The sequence below is a fragment of the Pholis gunnellus genome, assembly GCF_910591455.1.
Source record: "Pholis gunnellus genome assembly, chromosome: 8".
In the NCBI taxonomy this organism is placed as follows: Eukaryota; Metazoa; Chordata; class Actinopteri; order Perciformes; family Pholidae; genus Pholis; species Pholis gunnellus.
The window spans coordinates 7,018,420-7,036,637 of NC_136534.1; the positions used below are offsets into that span (position 1 = coordinate 7,018,420).

General features: G+C 43.6%; 1 protein-coding gene across 1 annotated transcript; it reads left to right on the forward strand.

The window, feature by feature from the left end:
- The first annotated feature begins 6,670 nt into the window (after window positions 1-6,670).
- tent5aa (terminal nucleotidyltransferase 5Aa) lies at window positions 6,671-11,530 on the forward strand. The gene is made up of 2 exons (XM_079164800.1): window positions 6,671-7,794; window positions 8,201-11,530. Exons 1-2 carry the CDS (start codon window positions 7,369-7,371, stop codon window positions 8,978-8,980), a joined length of 1,206 nt encoding a protein of 401 aa, XP_079020926.1. The 5' UTR covers window positions 6,671-7,368; the 3' UTR covers window positions 8,981-11,530.
- Window positions 11,531-18,218: the final 6,688 nt, after the last annotated feature.

Genomic DNA, 18,218 nt, shown 5'->3' on the forward strand with positions numbered 1-18,218 from the left:
CATACACACACACACACTTTGTAGAAGGTGTCTGTCTAGCTCTCCCCAGGATGTTCCCTAACTAACACAATAGTTAGTTTCTGAATTTACAACTTTTCTCCTCTGCTGGCTGTCATTCAATCACGTCAGAGTGATCTTAACTCAAAGTTCACTTATTTCATTAGCTTATAACAGTCAACATTACAAGCACGTATGATTATATTTTGATAGATGATAGTCACACATCAAAGCAATTTTGATAATTGAAACGTCTCTAAGCAATATGGGATTATATGCAACGAGTATATTAATATCTGAAAGTATAACAGTTTTAGGCTGATAATAAGCAATAGATCATAAAAAATAAAAATAAAAGGAGAAATAGACAACTTGCATTAAAATACAAATAACACCTTGAGATAGGGTTTCCTCTTTTTCTAGAGGCTACAGGGGCCACGTACCCTATATGCCAATTAGGTGTTAACTTACAATGCGCCTCGAAGACTTCTCTGTGTAAGAGTCAGCCAGATGCTCAACCCACAAAACGCTGCCTTAACTCTATTTGGGACCTGGCCTCTCGCTCCTATCTAAAGAGGTGTTAGATAGTATCAAAGTTCATCTGCAGTATGCAGCAAAAAAATAAAAAAAAAGGGAGATGTCTGGGGATCTTGGGGTGTAGTGTGTCTCGGACATTCATGGTGGATACCTCAACAAAACATTACAGGAACATTTTGTTTTAGAGCTCATCTATAAAAAAAATATGGACGTGGCGGTGCAGAGGTGGAACAGTAGCTCATTCAGGAGCCTGATGGCAGGTCCTCCGTCATACCTGAAGCTAAGAGTTATTCATACTCTTCTTTGGCTTGAATGCTGACCTGTGGCTCAGTCAGAGAGCGGCAACGGTTCGACTAGCCGTTTCAATCCTATTTAGTGGACATGGAGCCAGTTAGCCCCGGATTACCTGTCCTCTCCACAGCCGTCACTCTGCCGGCAGCTTTAAAAAGACCATTGGTGCCCCAGAGACTGTTTTACTCTGAGAGCGTGACTGGAGCGTGACAGCGTTGCTGCTGTCTTGGCTGACGTTCAGCTGACGTCCTCTTGGTTTCCTCTTGCTGTCAGTTTTTACAGACTCAGAGCCACGTGTCTCCCGGCAAACAGCATTGGTCTTGTGACTTTGTCCAACCTTCATCGCGAAGCATATGCCAAACCAATGGATGTGATGGCAGTTGTTGTGAGTGTGTGGGAATTTGAGGGATTTTAGGTTGTTTTTTTGCAAAGGATTTTTCCGCCATTATGATCATACTGGTCTGCATTTCTTTTTGTAAAACGTTTGCACTTTTGAGCACACACACGCATACACACACACACACACACACACACACACACACACACACACACACACACACACACACACACACACATCTGCACACACATCCGCATTTTAATTGGTATTTCATGCAAAATATATTTGCGCACATGGTAGTTTGGGGTTCATGGAACATTTATTTATCTCTGGCATTGCAGCACCAGGTCTGTATACTGACTGCTACAGTAGGCCAGACACCAGTAAAGTTTATTTAAAAAAAAAAAAAGGCTAAATAACAGGCTACTGACAGCACCACACTTGCACACAACAAAGAGCGCTGTCCATGGTTCCAAAACAAAAACTAAGCTATAGTCCCGTGTTTATCGGTCAATCATTTTATTGTTTTCCCTATTTTTCTATCGATACATAAAGCTTAAACAGAGCGGGGCGATTATACAACAGGGGGGGCTAAGCCTCCTTCAGACCCCTTGTTGTGCCGGGCCTGAGCTACAGCCAACAGCCAGCTAGCTTAGCTTAGCATAAAGACGTGAAAACAGGAAGAAAACAACGTGGCTCTGTCCGTAAACTGTTTCAAACTATTCCTCCACCGAATGAGGATAAGCAATATACGTTTGTCCCAAGACCTCAATCACCCTCCTGTATTTTGCTTCATGCTTCCGTATTGAACGACTGCAAATGGTCACACCCGTATAAGACTCAGGGTGCAACTACTAAGCTCTACGTTACAGTGACAGATCATAAAACCCCGTTGAATTAAAGGTTTTCCAGCATGCTTTTTTTCATCATGGTTTGGACATCCAGGTGGGGGAGAGGCTGTCTTACCATTAAGGGCGAATCCACTGAATGCGAGTTAGCCAGCGACAGCACATTCAGTGCCAGGATCACAGCGTGTGTGTGTGTGTGTGTGTGTGTGTGTGTCTGTAGCATCTATTAGTCTGTCAAGTGCTTGAGTGCGGCAGCATTCGGCTCCTTTACTGGCCCTGGAGCTGCAGGCTGTGACATCCCAAAGACCCATAATAAGGCAGATTAGAAGAGATGGGGCTCTTTATCTCCATGTAATATTCAGCATTAATCTGCCAGGATAATTTGAAAACAAGGTCACCACGCACGCCATGCTCTTTGGGATCAAAAGAGCTGAATTGAGGGGATCCTCTGTACCCAAGTGATGGCTGCTGCTTCTTCTCTCCACAGACCCAGCATAACCCCGCGCTACTTCTCCTTGACGGCGGAGCGATTCTCCAGCTTTTTTTTGTCAGTGGAGGGTCAGAAGCAGTTTGACTGAAAAGGAATGGTAATCCCATTTCTGCCCCGGTGCCTTTGATCCACAACCAAAACTAACTCCGCCGTCAGCAGTGGGAATTTTCTCTGACAGACAAACTAATGGGACCCTCCTGGAAATCCAGTTGCCTCTGTGAAAAGTGGGTGAAAATCGCTCACGTTTTCTCAAGCAACACTGGCTCAGAGACTCCTCGCCCACATGTGGTGACCTCTGTCACGCTGCATAGCTTCAGTCAAGTGTTTCAGATGGAATGTGACACCCTGTTATTCCACCGTCTTTACTTCTCTCGGCCACACCAGCAGCAGGAAAAGGATTTCCCTTTCTGTTGACAGTTTTAAAATCAGATGTCTAATGTTTGACGCGGCCTTTAAAGCCCTTCCTTTCATCACAACTCTGCACACGACACAAGCCAACAGAGTTATTTTGCGCCTTTGCATGCATTGATTTATCAGTCATCACTGCTCACTGGCCCGTCTTCTCCACTTTGGCACAACTAACAAGCATCTCTGATCTCTCCTCTTCCGCATCCTCTGCTGATTGAGAGGTTGGTAGAAGAAGGCCGGGCTTTCCCTGGATTGTTCCGAAGGAACTTGAACCGCAGCATCTATTCTGGCTGATACTATGAACGAAACAGAATTCCACACAATTCATTTCTTAAAAATGGTTGCAATTGGAAAATAGGTGGAACATCAAAGTGCTCCGGTGGTGATATTTTTAACAGGCTTCCCTTATCGCTGGTCCATCACAGAAGATAATCCACATGAACTAAGGTTCTACCAATACTCCCTCAAGTTTTTGCTTGAATCAATAGTTTCATTTTTACAATTATCAATGATTTTATTATTTATATTCAATTTGTCAAAATGTTGCAGCAAGCCCCAACGTCTTCAATATTAAATGAATAAATACAACATTATGATATAAATAATCTTATGAATTAACAGAGTAAAACATATAAAAGAACAAATTAATTCTGAAATAATTTCATGAATTATTAAATATTCTTTTTTCATTCTTATCTTAAATTGCCCTTTTTCAAAACAAGGTATTTTTTTCTTTCATAACGTCCCTTTTCAGAACGATGGAGTTGTCATTGACCCCTCAGCCAATCACATGCGCCCTCATCCTCCCAGCAGGCTAACCAACTTACTAGCTCCCGTTAGCTACAACGACCCCAGAGAAAGATTTTATAGTTTTTATTTTCACAAAGTTGTGCATCTGTATGTCAAACAACGTGAGAATGAAAATGCTGCCGTGGTAACTCTGAATGAGCCAGTTAGCAGCAGCTGCTCTTCACTTTGATTCTGAGTATAAGCAGTTCAGCCTAGCTAGTTAGCCGGCTCCGTAGCATGTGCAGCCTTGTTAGGCTAAACAAAAGGGTTTGGTGTTATATTTGAATGGTGCGTTGTGTTTATTTACAGCAGCGGCCTCGTGTTGGTTCATTCAGAGTTACCTCAGCAGCGTTGTAGTCGCTCTAGCTGACAGGCGCTAACGTTAACTGGCTAAACGTTGGCTTCCGTAGGTGAGTCTGCTAAGAAAGGCTGAAGAAACATGTGATTGGCTAAAAGGTAAGGGGGCGGGCACAGGTGATATGAAAAGATACTTACATTTTTTTTTTCATATTATTTAGATTTTCCAGACTGGTCAATACACATATAATTGTATTTATTCATGTAATTATTTACCTCATCATGTCTTTTGTTATACTGAACACTTTGGGTCTCCATACTTATGACATTAGTCCTTTGCATCGTACAGCTACAAAGATAAAACTGATCTCCGACCTGAAAAACGCATTTATGTGAATGCAGTGTTGAATTGAGAGAACTCCTGACCCGAAGGAAAAAGCTCAAAGGTTGCTGGGATGTTACACTTCATGGTAGATAAATCCAACTCATGCAGTCACATAAATGTCACTGGAAAACGACAGGGTTGGACCGTCCAGAAAAGGGTTCATAGACCCCAGAGACAAACACTGTGCCTGAGATTGCTTTGTGAGTTATAGAAGAAGTAAACAGCGCTCTATTTTAGAAATGTTTTTTTTTTACTTTCCAAATTTTAAGTTGCTGAAGGTTTTGACTAAATAAATACAAACTCAGATTAAAGAGACCGTCACTAGAGGGGTTAAAGGTGATTATTGTTTTTTAATTCTTGCTTACATTTAATTTTCTGACAACATAATCTAACTAATGTCTTTAGATAACCACCAACCGATGAATCATCTATTTCACAGTGAGTAATGAGGTGCCAGGTAGTATTTACACAAATCAAAGTCATCAGCAGGGCTCTGTGTTGGACCTGTACTGTATGCATATACCTGCTGTTAGTCTCTGACAGCGGCGTTGATTTAGCTTTGCACCGAGCACAGCGAACCATCTCTCCACACCTGTGAAACACATCGACGAGGCTGCTCTTGATCCATTGAAGCTGACTAATCGTTCCATGTACATTTCCAGATGTGGGATTCAATTTCAGAGACCTGTGATCAACCTGTCTGACACGCGCCAAAGCAAAGTATGAAAACAAAACAAAAGCTACATTTGACAAAAGAACGGAAGTTCCATTGTTTTACAACTATTACACCATGTAACAGAAAAAAATAAATATTTTTTTAGCTCTTAATTGGTAATTCTGGAGATTTAGGAGCTCCTTTTACTGCTGTATTCACTGTAAAAACTGCACAGTTGAATAAACTTGAATAAAAGTGCACGTGTGTGTCCCCACCTACAGAGATAGTGACACTGTGCAGAGGCAAAGCTCCTGTGTGGGCCTTGGAGTTAAGATAGAATAAATGGGATAATCAGGGTTTACAGATCTGGGTGGCTAGTGACGCAGGGCTTTATGTTGCCTAATGGAGAACCAGAGACAGCTACCTACCGACAGTCTGTGTATGTAATGTATGTATGCAATATGTTACTTATATTGTTTTAACAGCAGACACTGTATGTATGTTTCCAAGACAAATTGGAAATTAGACAATAAAGTCTATCTTATCTTATCTTATCTACCTGTCCCTGCAACTTCCTGGGCCCTGGGACTTGCCTCCGCTTTCATCTGACCCCTAACCCCCCCCCCCCCCCCCCCCCCCCCCCCCCCCCCCCACACACACACACACACACACACATGCTGCCTGAGCCAGACACTGTCTGATGCTTGGAAACAAATAGGAATATGAATTTCTGAATATAGGAAAAACTTAGTCGATACAGAAGAGCCAGAATACAACAGCCTCTAAAGGGACATCATACAGCTCTACCTGGATTGTCAAAGACCCTTACAGACCCATTACGCCTCTTGATGTGTATCTTAAGGTGTGAGTAGCACACTGTGTGCTGTAACAGTTCAGATGAGTGATTGTCTATATACGTCGATATAAGCCGAGGGCAACCGTCAGGGAGAGGCTGCAGACCCTAACCCGGAGGTGTTAGTGGTCTGGGAGTAACAGGTTTACGGGATTACAGGGAAAATATTTCCTGTCGGATTCCAACAGACATAAGTCCCATTTCCTTCTTGGCTTGTTGAGTTGGTGCAAGTTTAGTGTATATATTACAGCACTCCCATGTGACTCTTCAATAGTCCTGTCTTAGGTTACTTTGTGTCAAAACCTAAACCAGCCCACAGAGGGCGACATGGCAACACCAAGCAAGCTTTATATATACAGGTAGATCAGCAACAGTTGAATCTTACAAAGATTAAAAAAGACAAAGAAAAACCCTTATATTTATTTATTTTACTTGATAAAAAAAAAAGCTTTATTTGTTTATATAGGGTTGATGATACGTGACTTAACGAACACAGGTGCACCCATTATCATTTTGACCAGAACACATTCAATGGAGTGATATTTGCTTAATGAAAAGGAGCACTTCAAGGACTTCAGATTAAAAGCGCGATCAGAATCCGATGAAAGGAGCTGGTTCATAAAGGCTCGCAGTGTGATCGTGTTGAGCAGCACGCTGACTGTCAGAAGGGGGGCGGGGTGAAGTACAGCTGACATCCTCAGACTACAGAGCGGACCGTTGCAGAAGGGCGCAGCATGTCAAGTGGGCAGGTAACGGTTAACTCCTCCACAAGTGGGGGAAATATGTCGAACTAAACAGAGTTGAGGGTGAGAATGCCGGATTTCCTGAGCACATTCAAACTGCATCAACGGGATTATTGCTTGGCAACAAGAGGAGAAAATTAAAAAACATGTTGGAGCCGTCCGTAAAAAATCCGCAAGATTCCTGAGAGGGGTTGATCGTCAAGAGGGTGGATTGGGCCAAAGTGCGACTTGAGGAGACGCTTATTCATGCAAATTCATAAAATCAGAGGCGTGCCTTTGGGCGATGGAGTCACGGCCGGAAAAGCAAACCCCCTCCTGGATCATCAGCGACCTTCAAAGACTGTGATGCGCAGCGCTCGGACGCATTGACTGTGGCACCGGGGCGAATGTTTTAAAAGCACTGAGGGAGAGAAGAGAAAGTTAGGTCTCGTTTTCCACACGCTTCTTGACTGGCTGCACTTCTTCCTCAACACAACAGCTCGACTGCTGCGCCACTGGATCTCCAACCACAGGCTTATTGCTGTCACTATTTGACTTGGTTCTTCAATATTTTTTAATTCTATTTCTGTATGTTCGCAGTCAATTTGGACGACTTCAGATCGTAAGAATCCTGATGCGTAGGAAGCTTCAGTCACCTAGAATTAGTGCGTAAAGACGCGATCACTTAATTTGTTCTTATATTTTAAGAACACTACGCATTTTTTTCTTTTTTCTTTACATCGCTGAGGACTTTTCACCATGTCAGAGGACGACAGTAGCTCCACCGCCAGCTCTATGTCTGACAATGAAGGCAGCAACGTCAGCGTCCTGAACTGGGAGCAAGTGCAGCGGCTGGACGCCATCCTGACGGAGACCATCCCGATCCACGGCCGCGGGAACTTCCCCACCCTGGAGATGCAGCCGCGGCAGATCGTCAAAGTGGTGCGCAGACGGATGGAGGAGAAACAGATCCACGTCCGGGACGTTCGGTTAAACGGCTCAGCAGCCAGCCACATTCTGCATGGGGATAGCGGACTGGGCTATAAGGACCTCGACCTCATATTTTGCGCAGATATGAAAGGGGAACGGGATTTCCAGACTGTGAAGGACATAGTTTTGGACTGTCTCCTGGATTTCTTACCCGACTGTGTGAATAAAGAGAAAATAAGCCCGTTAACGTTAAAGGTACAGCCACTCGGACAACTTTTTTTTCTCCATTGCTTTAATTATTTACCTCTAGATATGTGATAAGAACTAATTACATTTGTGCCAATTCGGCTTAACGACCATTACGCGCAGCTTAATGTACAATTAGATTCGTTTAGTGATAGTAAAATGTTGGTTTTACGTAGTTAAGAGGATTGAGTTAAACCAATTTGGAAGGGATCCTGAGCTCAGCCACCTAGATCCCATATCCAAGTATTCAATATTTGGGTCACTAGCGTTAATAAGGTTCATGACACAAAGACATGCATGCTATTACTTATACATAAAGATAACTGGTTATTAAATATAGAACCCAGCTGCACAATGCAACAACATTTATTTGTTTCAATATTATTAATATTTATGCTCTTTCTCTCCCCCATAGGAAGCCTATGTGCAGAAGATGGTGAAGGTGTGTAATGACTCAGACCGCTGGAGTCTCATCTCCCTCTCCAACAACCGCGGAAAGAATGTGGAGCTCAAGTTTGTGGACTCCCTCCGGCGGCAGTTTGAGTTCAGCGTGGACTCCTTTCAGATCAAGCTGGACTCCCTGCTGCTGTTCTACGAGTGCTCAGAGAACCCGATGGCCGAGACCTTCCACCCCACCATCATGGGCGAGAGTGTGTACGGGGACTTCAGCGAGGCCCTGGACCACCTGCGTCACAAGTTCATCTGCACCCGGAACCCAGAGGAGATCCGGGGCGGTGGCCTGCTGAAGTACTGTCACCTGCTGGTGAGGGGCTTCCGGGCCGCATCCGAGACCGAGATGAAGTCCCTGCAGCGCTACATGTGCTCACGCTTCTTCATTGACTTCTCCGACATCGGCGAGCAACAGCGCAAGCTGGAGTCCTATCTTCAGAACCACTTTGTGGGCCTGGAGGACCGCAAGTACGACTACCTGATGACCCTCCACGGAGTGGTCAACGAGAGCACGGTGTGCCTGATGGGACACGAGAGGCGGCAGACCTTGGGGCTCATAGCCATGCTGGCAGTGCGCGTTCTCGCCGAGCAGAACGTCATCCCCAACGTGGCTAACGTTACATGTTACTATCAACCCGCCCCTTATGTGGCAGATGGCAACTTCAGTAACTACTACATAGCACAGGTTCAGCCGGTGTTCGCTTGCCAGCAGCCTGCATACTCCACCTGGCTGCCCTGCAACTGAGTCAGCCCCGAGGAAAGGTGGAGGGACAGAATCAGATTTGTTTAAACAAGAGCCTGCGGTGTGGTTGCCTCCTCGAACCTGCCCAGTGTTTGACAGCTGACAGAAAGCAAAGGAGTCCTCTTTTTAATGTTTTGCCTCAAAGCCTGTGTTTGGCTTTCACTTCGAGTACATATTTCGATGTGAATATCTCACATTTTCTCGAAAGGCCTACTGATCCCGCCCAGGCCAACCAGGTTTGGAAAAGACTAATTTGCGGTAGCTTGGAAATAAAAGGCTCAATGCAACAGCAGAACTGTCATCGATACTGTGCCAGACGGATTGAAGTCTGTCAAGAACTGATTAGCCAGCACGTTCCGACAGCAGACCAAACAGCTGCATCAGTGCCCTGAAGTTGACAGCAACACACACACACACACACACACACACACACACACACACACACACGCATGCACACGCTCACGCACTCAAGGTGAAATCAGAGGTGTGTGCACGAGGGCTCCAAAACGAGCACCCCTAGACTCTGCTTCACATCAGCTTAACTGAAGTGGGACGCTGTGAAACTAGTTTGGATAACAAACTGGCATCTCCGCCTTGCATTTGGATATCATTATGGTTGTTTGCAGACCAAAGATTTTTGTTTTCGATTGTTTCTAACATTAAAACCCTATTTTGATGGGGGGGAAAAAATAAACAAAAAAATGAAGCTGTGTCTATTTGTACATGTGAAGATATGTGTGTTTGTATCAAGTGCCTATAAAAGAATGAGCAGGCCATATGATATTTTTTGTGAATTCGCCCCACTGTGTTTGTAGCCAGGCACACCAGACAACAGCACCCCAGAGGCTTGTGAATGTACATGTGAACTCATGCAGTAAGTGTTTGTTTATGCTCGGACGAAAAAAGAGCACCATGTGTTACTGTGGACCTCGCAGTTAAGTAGCAGTCGAATGTGCACGCCGCTCTTGATTTGGAAAAAGATTCTCATTTTTCACGTGGGTATTTGGAAACTCAAACATTTTGTCTCAGAGTGAGAACCCCAGATGCGCTGCAAATAAATACAGGTATTGCGTAATGTGTGAAGATAAAGCATGACAAGCATTGCCAGATCACAAAGGAAACGTTCACTCGCACACAATTTCCTGTATATTTTGTACAGCGGTGCTTCTCCTGTTTCTCATCAAAACATGTTCACAAGAAGTAGATAAGAGACAGACAGACGGAGAGAGAGAGAGAGAGAGAGAGAGAGATGCATTCAGAGAGCTGGTGTCTGTTCCCTATGCTTCCTCCTACAAGAAGAAGGGTATTTGCGGAGACACCTCAGATGATGAGACACTATTTGCTGTAGCACCCTGGCAGGGAATTCCTCAGCTGCTGCTGAAGAGCTTGAACTTAGCTCCGACGCTCCGTTCAGGGTTCAGAAGAATGTTGTGCCAAACAATCCGCCGGCCCCGCTGACAGCCCTGAAGTTTGATGGGGGTGATGCTGTGTTAATATAGAAGACTGGGAGAGATGGACAGCAGAGGGAGAGAAAGGATAATGTAGTGGTTAGAAGGAGACGAGGGAGAGTGTGTCGGTCTGGACAGATGGGTGCAGCTGGGGATGGGGTTTATCTCCAGGGCTACCATGCTTTACTGTACAAACTGTCTGTGTTCAGGTCATAACTACGACTTAACGGAAAGTGCTGCAGCTCTCCCCTGTTTTCTTCTTCTTCAGGGAGACCAAAGCATTCTGTTATCAGCATTTGCTCTCTGTTTTAATCATGTGATTGTTGTTTAAAAAAAATAAGAAAAGAAAAAAGAGTGGAAACTGAAGAAAAGCGCAGACTTTAAGTTGCAAGCTTTGTTTCATTTGCTTTAATGATGCTCATTCATGTCTTTTTTTTTGAATGCGTCAATCAACACCATTTTAAAGAACTGTGTACATAAATGATTACATGCTTCGGCTTTGCTAACTCACTTATTCCTTGCAATCTATACTGCAGCCTTTCTGGATGGCAGATTGAAAAAAACAAAACAAATGACAAGCATAAAACGGTACAGAAGACCAGCATCAACTCAATACTGCGTTGAAAAGAGAAGTATTTCTTGCTGAAAAAAAAGAAAAAATGTCTTTCTCCTCCTCTGACTCGCCTGATTCTGATGATCCAGAACTGCTGTGTTCAGTTGTTACATCCACATCGATGGATTGTGCAGTCCTTTCATACTCAGTGAAGTCCGAAACAGCTGACTCGCTCACTAGCTCCAGGCTGCCTGTCAGTTAGAGATCGTGGGTTACTGCATCGTCTTGTATGCGTTGTCTCGAATACCTGTTTCAGTTCATGCAGTCTTTTATGAATCACACTTTGAAAAGAGATGGAAAAAGATCTTTGTCTTGTATGTATATTTTTTATGATTGTTATTTTTTTTTTATAAATGTACCACTGCCGGTGTTGCAGTGCTTTTGAATCTGTGATCGGGCTTCAAAGGATATGTTCTCAATAGCTTTTTTGCTATGTCATGTTACGTGTCCAATGGGTCAAAAAAGGTTTAAGATGTTTTCACCAATAAAATATCTGAAAACCAGATTTGTCTTGTCTCTCCTTATTCATTTGTTTGAGTCTAAATCAAGTCCACTGCGCTGCTTTTCTCCAGAAAGAAAGCTACTTCCAAACATGAGAAGATGCTTATTAGTCAATAAAAGTTCAGGCTTCTGTTTTTAAATGACAGTGAGAGAGCGTCTCTTTTCACTGACGTTAGCCATTCAGTGGCTTTCAGAGCAGTTCCCTGTCCACTCACTCAAATCCCTGCCGGGCCCAACAGGCCCAGCCAGAAACCCGTCCAGAACTGGCCCGCTGCTGCCAGAAAGAGCTGTTGTTGAATGCGAGGGGGGATTTGCATCCACCCAAAAAAAAGACACTTCAACGCTTTTGTAGAGTGAATATCTTTGCCTGCTCATCAAATTCTCTTCTGTTCACGGCCCCGCCCCCGTACTCGGACAGCAATGCAGTGACGATCGGGGCAAAGGCCTGCGGAGACCAGAGTCCGGCCGTCTCGTGGTTTGTCAGTTCTGAAACAAAACTCGACCACAACAGAGCTGACTGTCGCACAGGTCCCATGACAAACTGTCCTAGATACAGAGGGATATGGAGAGGAGGACGCAGAATGAGTAAGAGGTGTATGACACAGTGCCATTTATAGCAGGCATGATTAGGACCTTATCGCTTTCACTTAAGCGCATTTACAGCTCATTAATCTGAGCCATTAAGGGAATGACTGACAAGTTGAGGCTGAACATAAAATGCACATACAGCCATATATGCAAACGTGTGTTGTGTATGTTTGATTGGTTGGGCTCACGGCATGTTCAATGCTCTATTATTTAGAACAGGATCATCATTTTTCAAGTCTGACACAAAACAATACTAGCATGCCCATATTTACATTGAAATAGGAATTTAGTCTGAAATAGACTATGACTCTGGAGGCTGGCCACTTGATTTGACTAATGCAGGCTGCTGAAGCCCCATTTTATCTTCAGCTGAACTTTGATGAACAAGGATTGGGGATTTTGTCTCCCATCACTCACATTGGAACCACATTCGCAAGGACAATTTGAATGGCCAGTATGGAAAGCAGGAACAGCTGCAGCAACCATAAACACTTTCAATGTACATATGGACATGTGAGTATTGAGACAGACTCGAAAATATGTGAACCAATCCTTAAAAGTCTGCACACGATGGCCACTAACGCAGGAATGTCCTGTTTTTTGGACGACTACCTGAGCCGTGCTCCCACTTTGGCATTTAAGTTGGATTTTGCTTCTGTGATATCATAAAATGTTGTTGAATGAGTGGCCTACTTTCTTCATCAACTCTTATCTTCCATATAGCAGCGATATAAGCTACCTTTAGCAGCATTAGTATCAATACTATAGCTTCCAGCCATCCATGGCAGCACATGGTGGACCTTACATGGACTCGTGTTCAGTTCTCTCAGGGTTGGAAGAAACAAAGTTACTGTTGTTACTGTGACAAAGTCATTTTTTTTTGTGTGCTTCTGTGTTTTTCAGTGTTCTTCTTTTAGTAGGCTATTAAAGGGGTACTCCTCACATCTGGAAATGATACGCCATAAATGTTTGCGTTCACAGGCCGCCGAGTTCCCGGGACCAGGTCACTTCAAACCACAATCAAATTAAGGAGCTTAAATGGTGTGTGGTTATAATAAGCATGACCGTATCTCAGCATAGTAAAAATAAATGTTGCATCCATCTTAATGAGTTATTTAATGCACAACCGACGAGCACACCCACGATATGATTGTGACCTGTAATATGTGTGTTGGTGTTTGTATAGTTTCGACCTACTTTTACTTAAGTATTGTTACTTGAGTAAAGTTTCTTCAAAGTAAGAGAAGGCCTATTTCTACTCCAGTACAATATTCTAATACCTCTTTCCACCTCTGCCTGCTCCATCAGTTACTTTTGTTCAACTAAGGGGGTTCATATTTTCAGTTATGTGACAGAAAGCTTAATGCTTTAAAGCTGCAATTACCATCTTTTTTTGTAAATTAACAATGGATCAAACTACTATGTTTAATGGGAAGGGTGTTGCTCGAAGTGATGAATGCGCAAATAATTATTGCCTGACTGTACAGTTCAGAGCAAAACGTGTTTTAAGCCTCTTTCAGTTCGTTGTTTTAGTTTTGAGTACCACTGCTCTCATCAAATTGTGGAAACGCACTGTATGCTAAATGTTCAGCACCAAACAGCTGACAAAGTTAGCGACTAGCTTGTAAAGATAGTGGAGCATTTAGCTCCCCTGCTTTTATTCCCCTCAGGAGAGGGACAGAGACCGAAAACAGAGCTAACAGTAAAGTGAATATTTGAAACAACTGAACGAATGCTGAAGTTGCTCAGGTGTGCAAATAGGCAACTGTTTGCATTCCCTATTTTAACTTTATAATGTAATGGTATACCTCAATGTTTACAACCCAAATGTGGCGGGTTAAAATGCTAGAATGAGTGCCATTGAGGACCACGATACAGTATTTTGGTACTATAGAGCTGTACAGCGCTAATCAGGGCAAGACCTTATGAGTGACAATGAGCATGAACTTCCCCAGAGGCTAGTATCATCAAACTCTAAAACTATCTTAACATCAAAGTCGTGCTTGGTGATCCAACATCACACCCAAACCATCTTTACCAGCAGCCAGCAGGTATGCTTTTGTTTGCTACGTCTCATACCTGGTGGCTGATCCTCGTCTCGTCTAGTCTTAATTTCAAACGTGATTTTACTTAATCTCTTCTAAAGAACCCTTTTCGTTTGTGGTTTGCCGTAAAGAAGTCAGACTGACGTAACAACGGCGCCAATGGGCCTAAATCTCGGGTCCTTAATTTGAGACGCAGCATCAAACAAAACGGCCCTCTTAATTTAAGGGAGCTTTGATTTTGAAGTTTAAAGAGTGATTTGAGAAAGACTCTTCCCACAGTAGCCAGCTGGCAGAGGGCGATAGCTAACGCCGACCACAGAGTGAATCCACGCTGCATTTGCCAGTGAATGTCTTTATAATAACCTGTTTACCTTTTGAGTAAAAGCTGAGACACTTGTCACTCATCCTCCGGTTCCCCATCCCTCCCGCTTGTCCGAGAGCTCAGCTGCTCTGTAATGGCTTTTCCACTGCAAGCTTCAGGATTTCTCTCCCTTTCCCCCCTCTCCATTGCTGTGAAGAATTTTTTCCAGATGGACGTTTTTATGGAATAAGCGGGAACTGTTTGGAGGGGGGGCGGGGGGGGGGGGGAGGCCACCAAACGTCCAGCCCGCTGGTGGGGCGCTATGACCGCGGCCAAGCTAACGTACTGTTTCAATTTACAATGTGGCTTAGTCTCAGTAATAAGTCTCATTATTATATCATTTCACTTATTTCAGGAGTGTGACATAACACAGAGCAGACAGCGGAACCCCAGCACGCACACGCATTGAGCCGGGCTTGCGAACAAATTCCAAACGGGTGAGTTTGTACAAACAGTAAGGGGACGTTCATCATGCACGTTAACAGCCGAGGGAGATAAAGCTGCGGGGCACAGACAGCTGGACCTACAGCACACTACCGTTCTTAGTAAAACCTCTTCAGAATCGGTCTGGGCCTCCGCTCTCACCGGGCCTCACAACAACAACCTGCCTCAAACCTATTGAACTCGCTTACTTAAGCAGATACATCTCAGGCTCTTCGTGGAAGGCTAGACTACTGGCTGGATGATGTTTGGCCTTGTATTGACAATAAGGTTGTATACACCATACCAGACTGCTTGGATTTACATGGTTATAGCAGAGACTTGTATCAAAATTCACTCACTGTAGCTTTCACCTGCTTAAACAATTACTGTTGGGGAAAATGTCCTGCCCAAGGTAAAGCTGCACTAACCCATATTTTTGTGTGGGGGTCAAATGATCACATGTTATGTAAAAAGGTGTCGCGAGTAGTGACAAATCCACAGATAATATCTTTCAGCAATTTTTCTGTGAAAAAGCTCTTGTAAACATTGTACACTCCCTGTTCTAAATATGTAATTATTTTAAATTTCAACCGTTTCACACATTCAGAATTGAAGTTAAATCCAAAAATCAAGTTTGTTTGTTGATTCAATTTTGCTGAAAGGGTAAATAAAGTTGAATTAAATGGACAACTTAAAATTACATAATAAAGTGCACAAGCCAAATTCTTCTTCTCTTGCTTGTAAAGAGATGTACTTTGTAATCAGGGTGAATTCAAATGAATTGGAATATTATTTACTGGGGCAGCAGTAACATTCATCAAGTATAGGCCACAATAATAAGAAGCTCAGCGACGGTTACAGGACAAAATGTGACGTCATTGGCACAGCAAGTACTTCAAAAACAGTGAACAACACTTTTTCCAGCAGATTTGGAGCAAATATGAGCCAACCTGGGAACGGTTTTGTAGCAAAAGGCGTGTAAAACAAATGGTAACGCAAGACATCTCGGTGTGTTGCTTCAGTATTGTCTTGACCTGTTGGTAACCACTTTACGGGAAACGCAAAGGAAATCAGACACTGGAAGAGAAACACAGACATCGAGGTTTCCACAGCAGGAGTCAGTGGGAGCGACGCAGAGCTGATGGCTGTTGTTTCTGATGTTTGAGATTGATTGACTCCTGTAAAAGTGCACCTGAGCCGACAGCTTCATCAATGAGGAAATGCAGAGCTGAAACAACTGAATGGAGTTTAGTGATTTATGGATCCTGGACGAGGTTACGGGTGGGGTGAGAGTGAGAGAGGAGGTGGAATAGGAAAAATAATAGTGTGTATAGACACAAATGTAGTGGGTGATAAAAGAGGTGTTTATGTGTGTGTGTGGGGAGAGAGAGAGAGAGAGAGAGAGAGAGAGAGAGAGAGAGAGAGTCTTCTCAGAGATTAGTGTCATTGAGGTTAGCAGGTTTATCTTTTATAAGTCTCAGAACCGGCTGGACAGATGAGCGTCCTCTCTCAATCAGTAACTGGGGCAGAGAGAGAGAGAGCGTCCGCAGTACATCTGAATAAACCATGTGCAGTAAAAACACATTTGATTCTGTTTGTATGGAAATTGGATCTGACAATGTCACATTTCCAGGCGATCAGACGCAACAGATACAAATCATTTCCGACATCATTCAGGCTGATTGCAGAAAGATTGGCGGTTGTAGAAACGGCTTTTACTAGAGGTGTAATAACTATTCTCTGCCAGGGATCTATAAAGAAGACACACACTGACACCGGAGCCAATTTTGGGAGCATTACTTGGAAACTCTAAAGTCTGACACACAGAGTTTTAAAACATTTTATCATGGCAATGACACCAGCAGTTTTGCCTGGAACATTTGAAATACTATTTTTGTTTTATTTGGGTGTAAATGGCTCCCCTATGTCCCCTTTTCAGCTCCATGCAACCAAACAACCTACAATATATTTTCCACCAAATAGTTATTTTTAAATTCTAGAAAAAAGTGAATGTCAATAAAAAGATGTCTACATTGCGTAAAAACAATTATTATAGCCGAACACATTAAACTTAAACATGACACATAAGTAGGATTGTAAAAAATATGGAATTTTTTGATGAGACACATGATTTAATTTCATTTAATCCTGCTGTATTCTCCACAGAAGAGGCATTGGAAATTGAACACTTCATGATTAGGAGCAACTATCACATCTGAGAATACGCTGTGGAGCCGGCAGTGTGCGTTGAGTGTTAGTGTGTGTTCAGGGCACATGTTGCGAGTGTGTTTTGTGTGTGTGATGTGGTCGTGTGCTGTTGGGAGCAGGCAGTTGCCACCACACAGGTCTCTCATATGATGCCTGCATGTGATGGGCGGTCTGTGTTAACCACTGTTTGACAAGAGAGTCATGGAAATGACTCTCTTGTCACACAGCCAGAGTAAACAGCATTGCACCCACATCAGCACAACACATAGTTTGGGATGCATGGGCGGCTGTGCATCTGTGCATGACCGGTATGTTTATGTGTGTAAGAGCAGTAGGGACAGAGATAAGCGGGGGTGGGGCAGTGTTTTACAGTAAAAACACGTCGGATATCTGACGTGTTTGCGACCTCGTGTGATCGTAATTTCTCCCCGTCGTATCGCCAGTTTTGATGTCAACCACGGATTAAGTTTGGTGCTGAGCTAAAACCAAACCGACGTGGGGGGATTCTGCATCGTGATTTGTGGTGTGAGAAGATGTGCTGCTGGCAGGGAGCCCACGTTCATGGCCTGCAGAAATAAGACATGCATGTGCATCATGAAGCAACTTGAATGGAAATCAATAAGAAATAGTCTGAAATCCCCCCCCGGAGTGCACACGGCAACTTTTCAAGAAATCGCACAACGTACTTCAAACATCAGAAACAACAGCCATCAGCTCCCCGTCGCTCCCACTGACTCCTGCTGTTGACCTCCATGTCTGTGTGTTCTCTTCCAGTGTCTGGTTTCCTGTGTGCTTACTGTGTTTGCCAGCATTTTTAATATATATGTGAGCTTGTGTGTTTTCCTCTAAGCTGTACCTTAACATGACTGGCCATCATTTGTAACTATTTTATTCAGCGGGTAATCATATGAGACAGTCTGAAGAGCTGCAATGCATTTTGGGGCCGCTGCGTATGTGCAGCAAATCTCAAACTCAGGAACTCTTTCTAATCTAGTAAACATTAGGCCATTTCTCGCAGACGACAAAAATCCACATACTGCGTCAGAATTAGTGT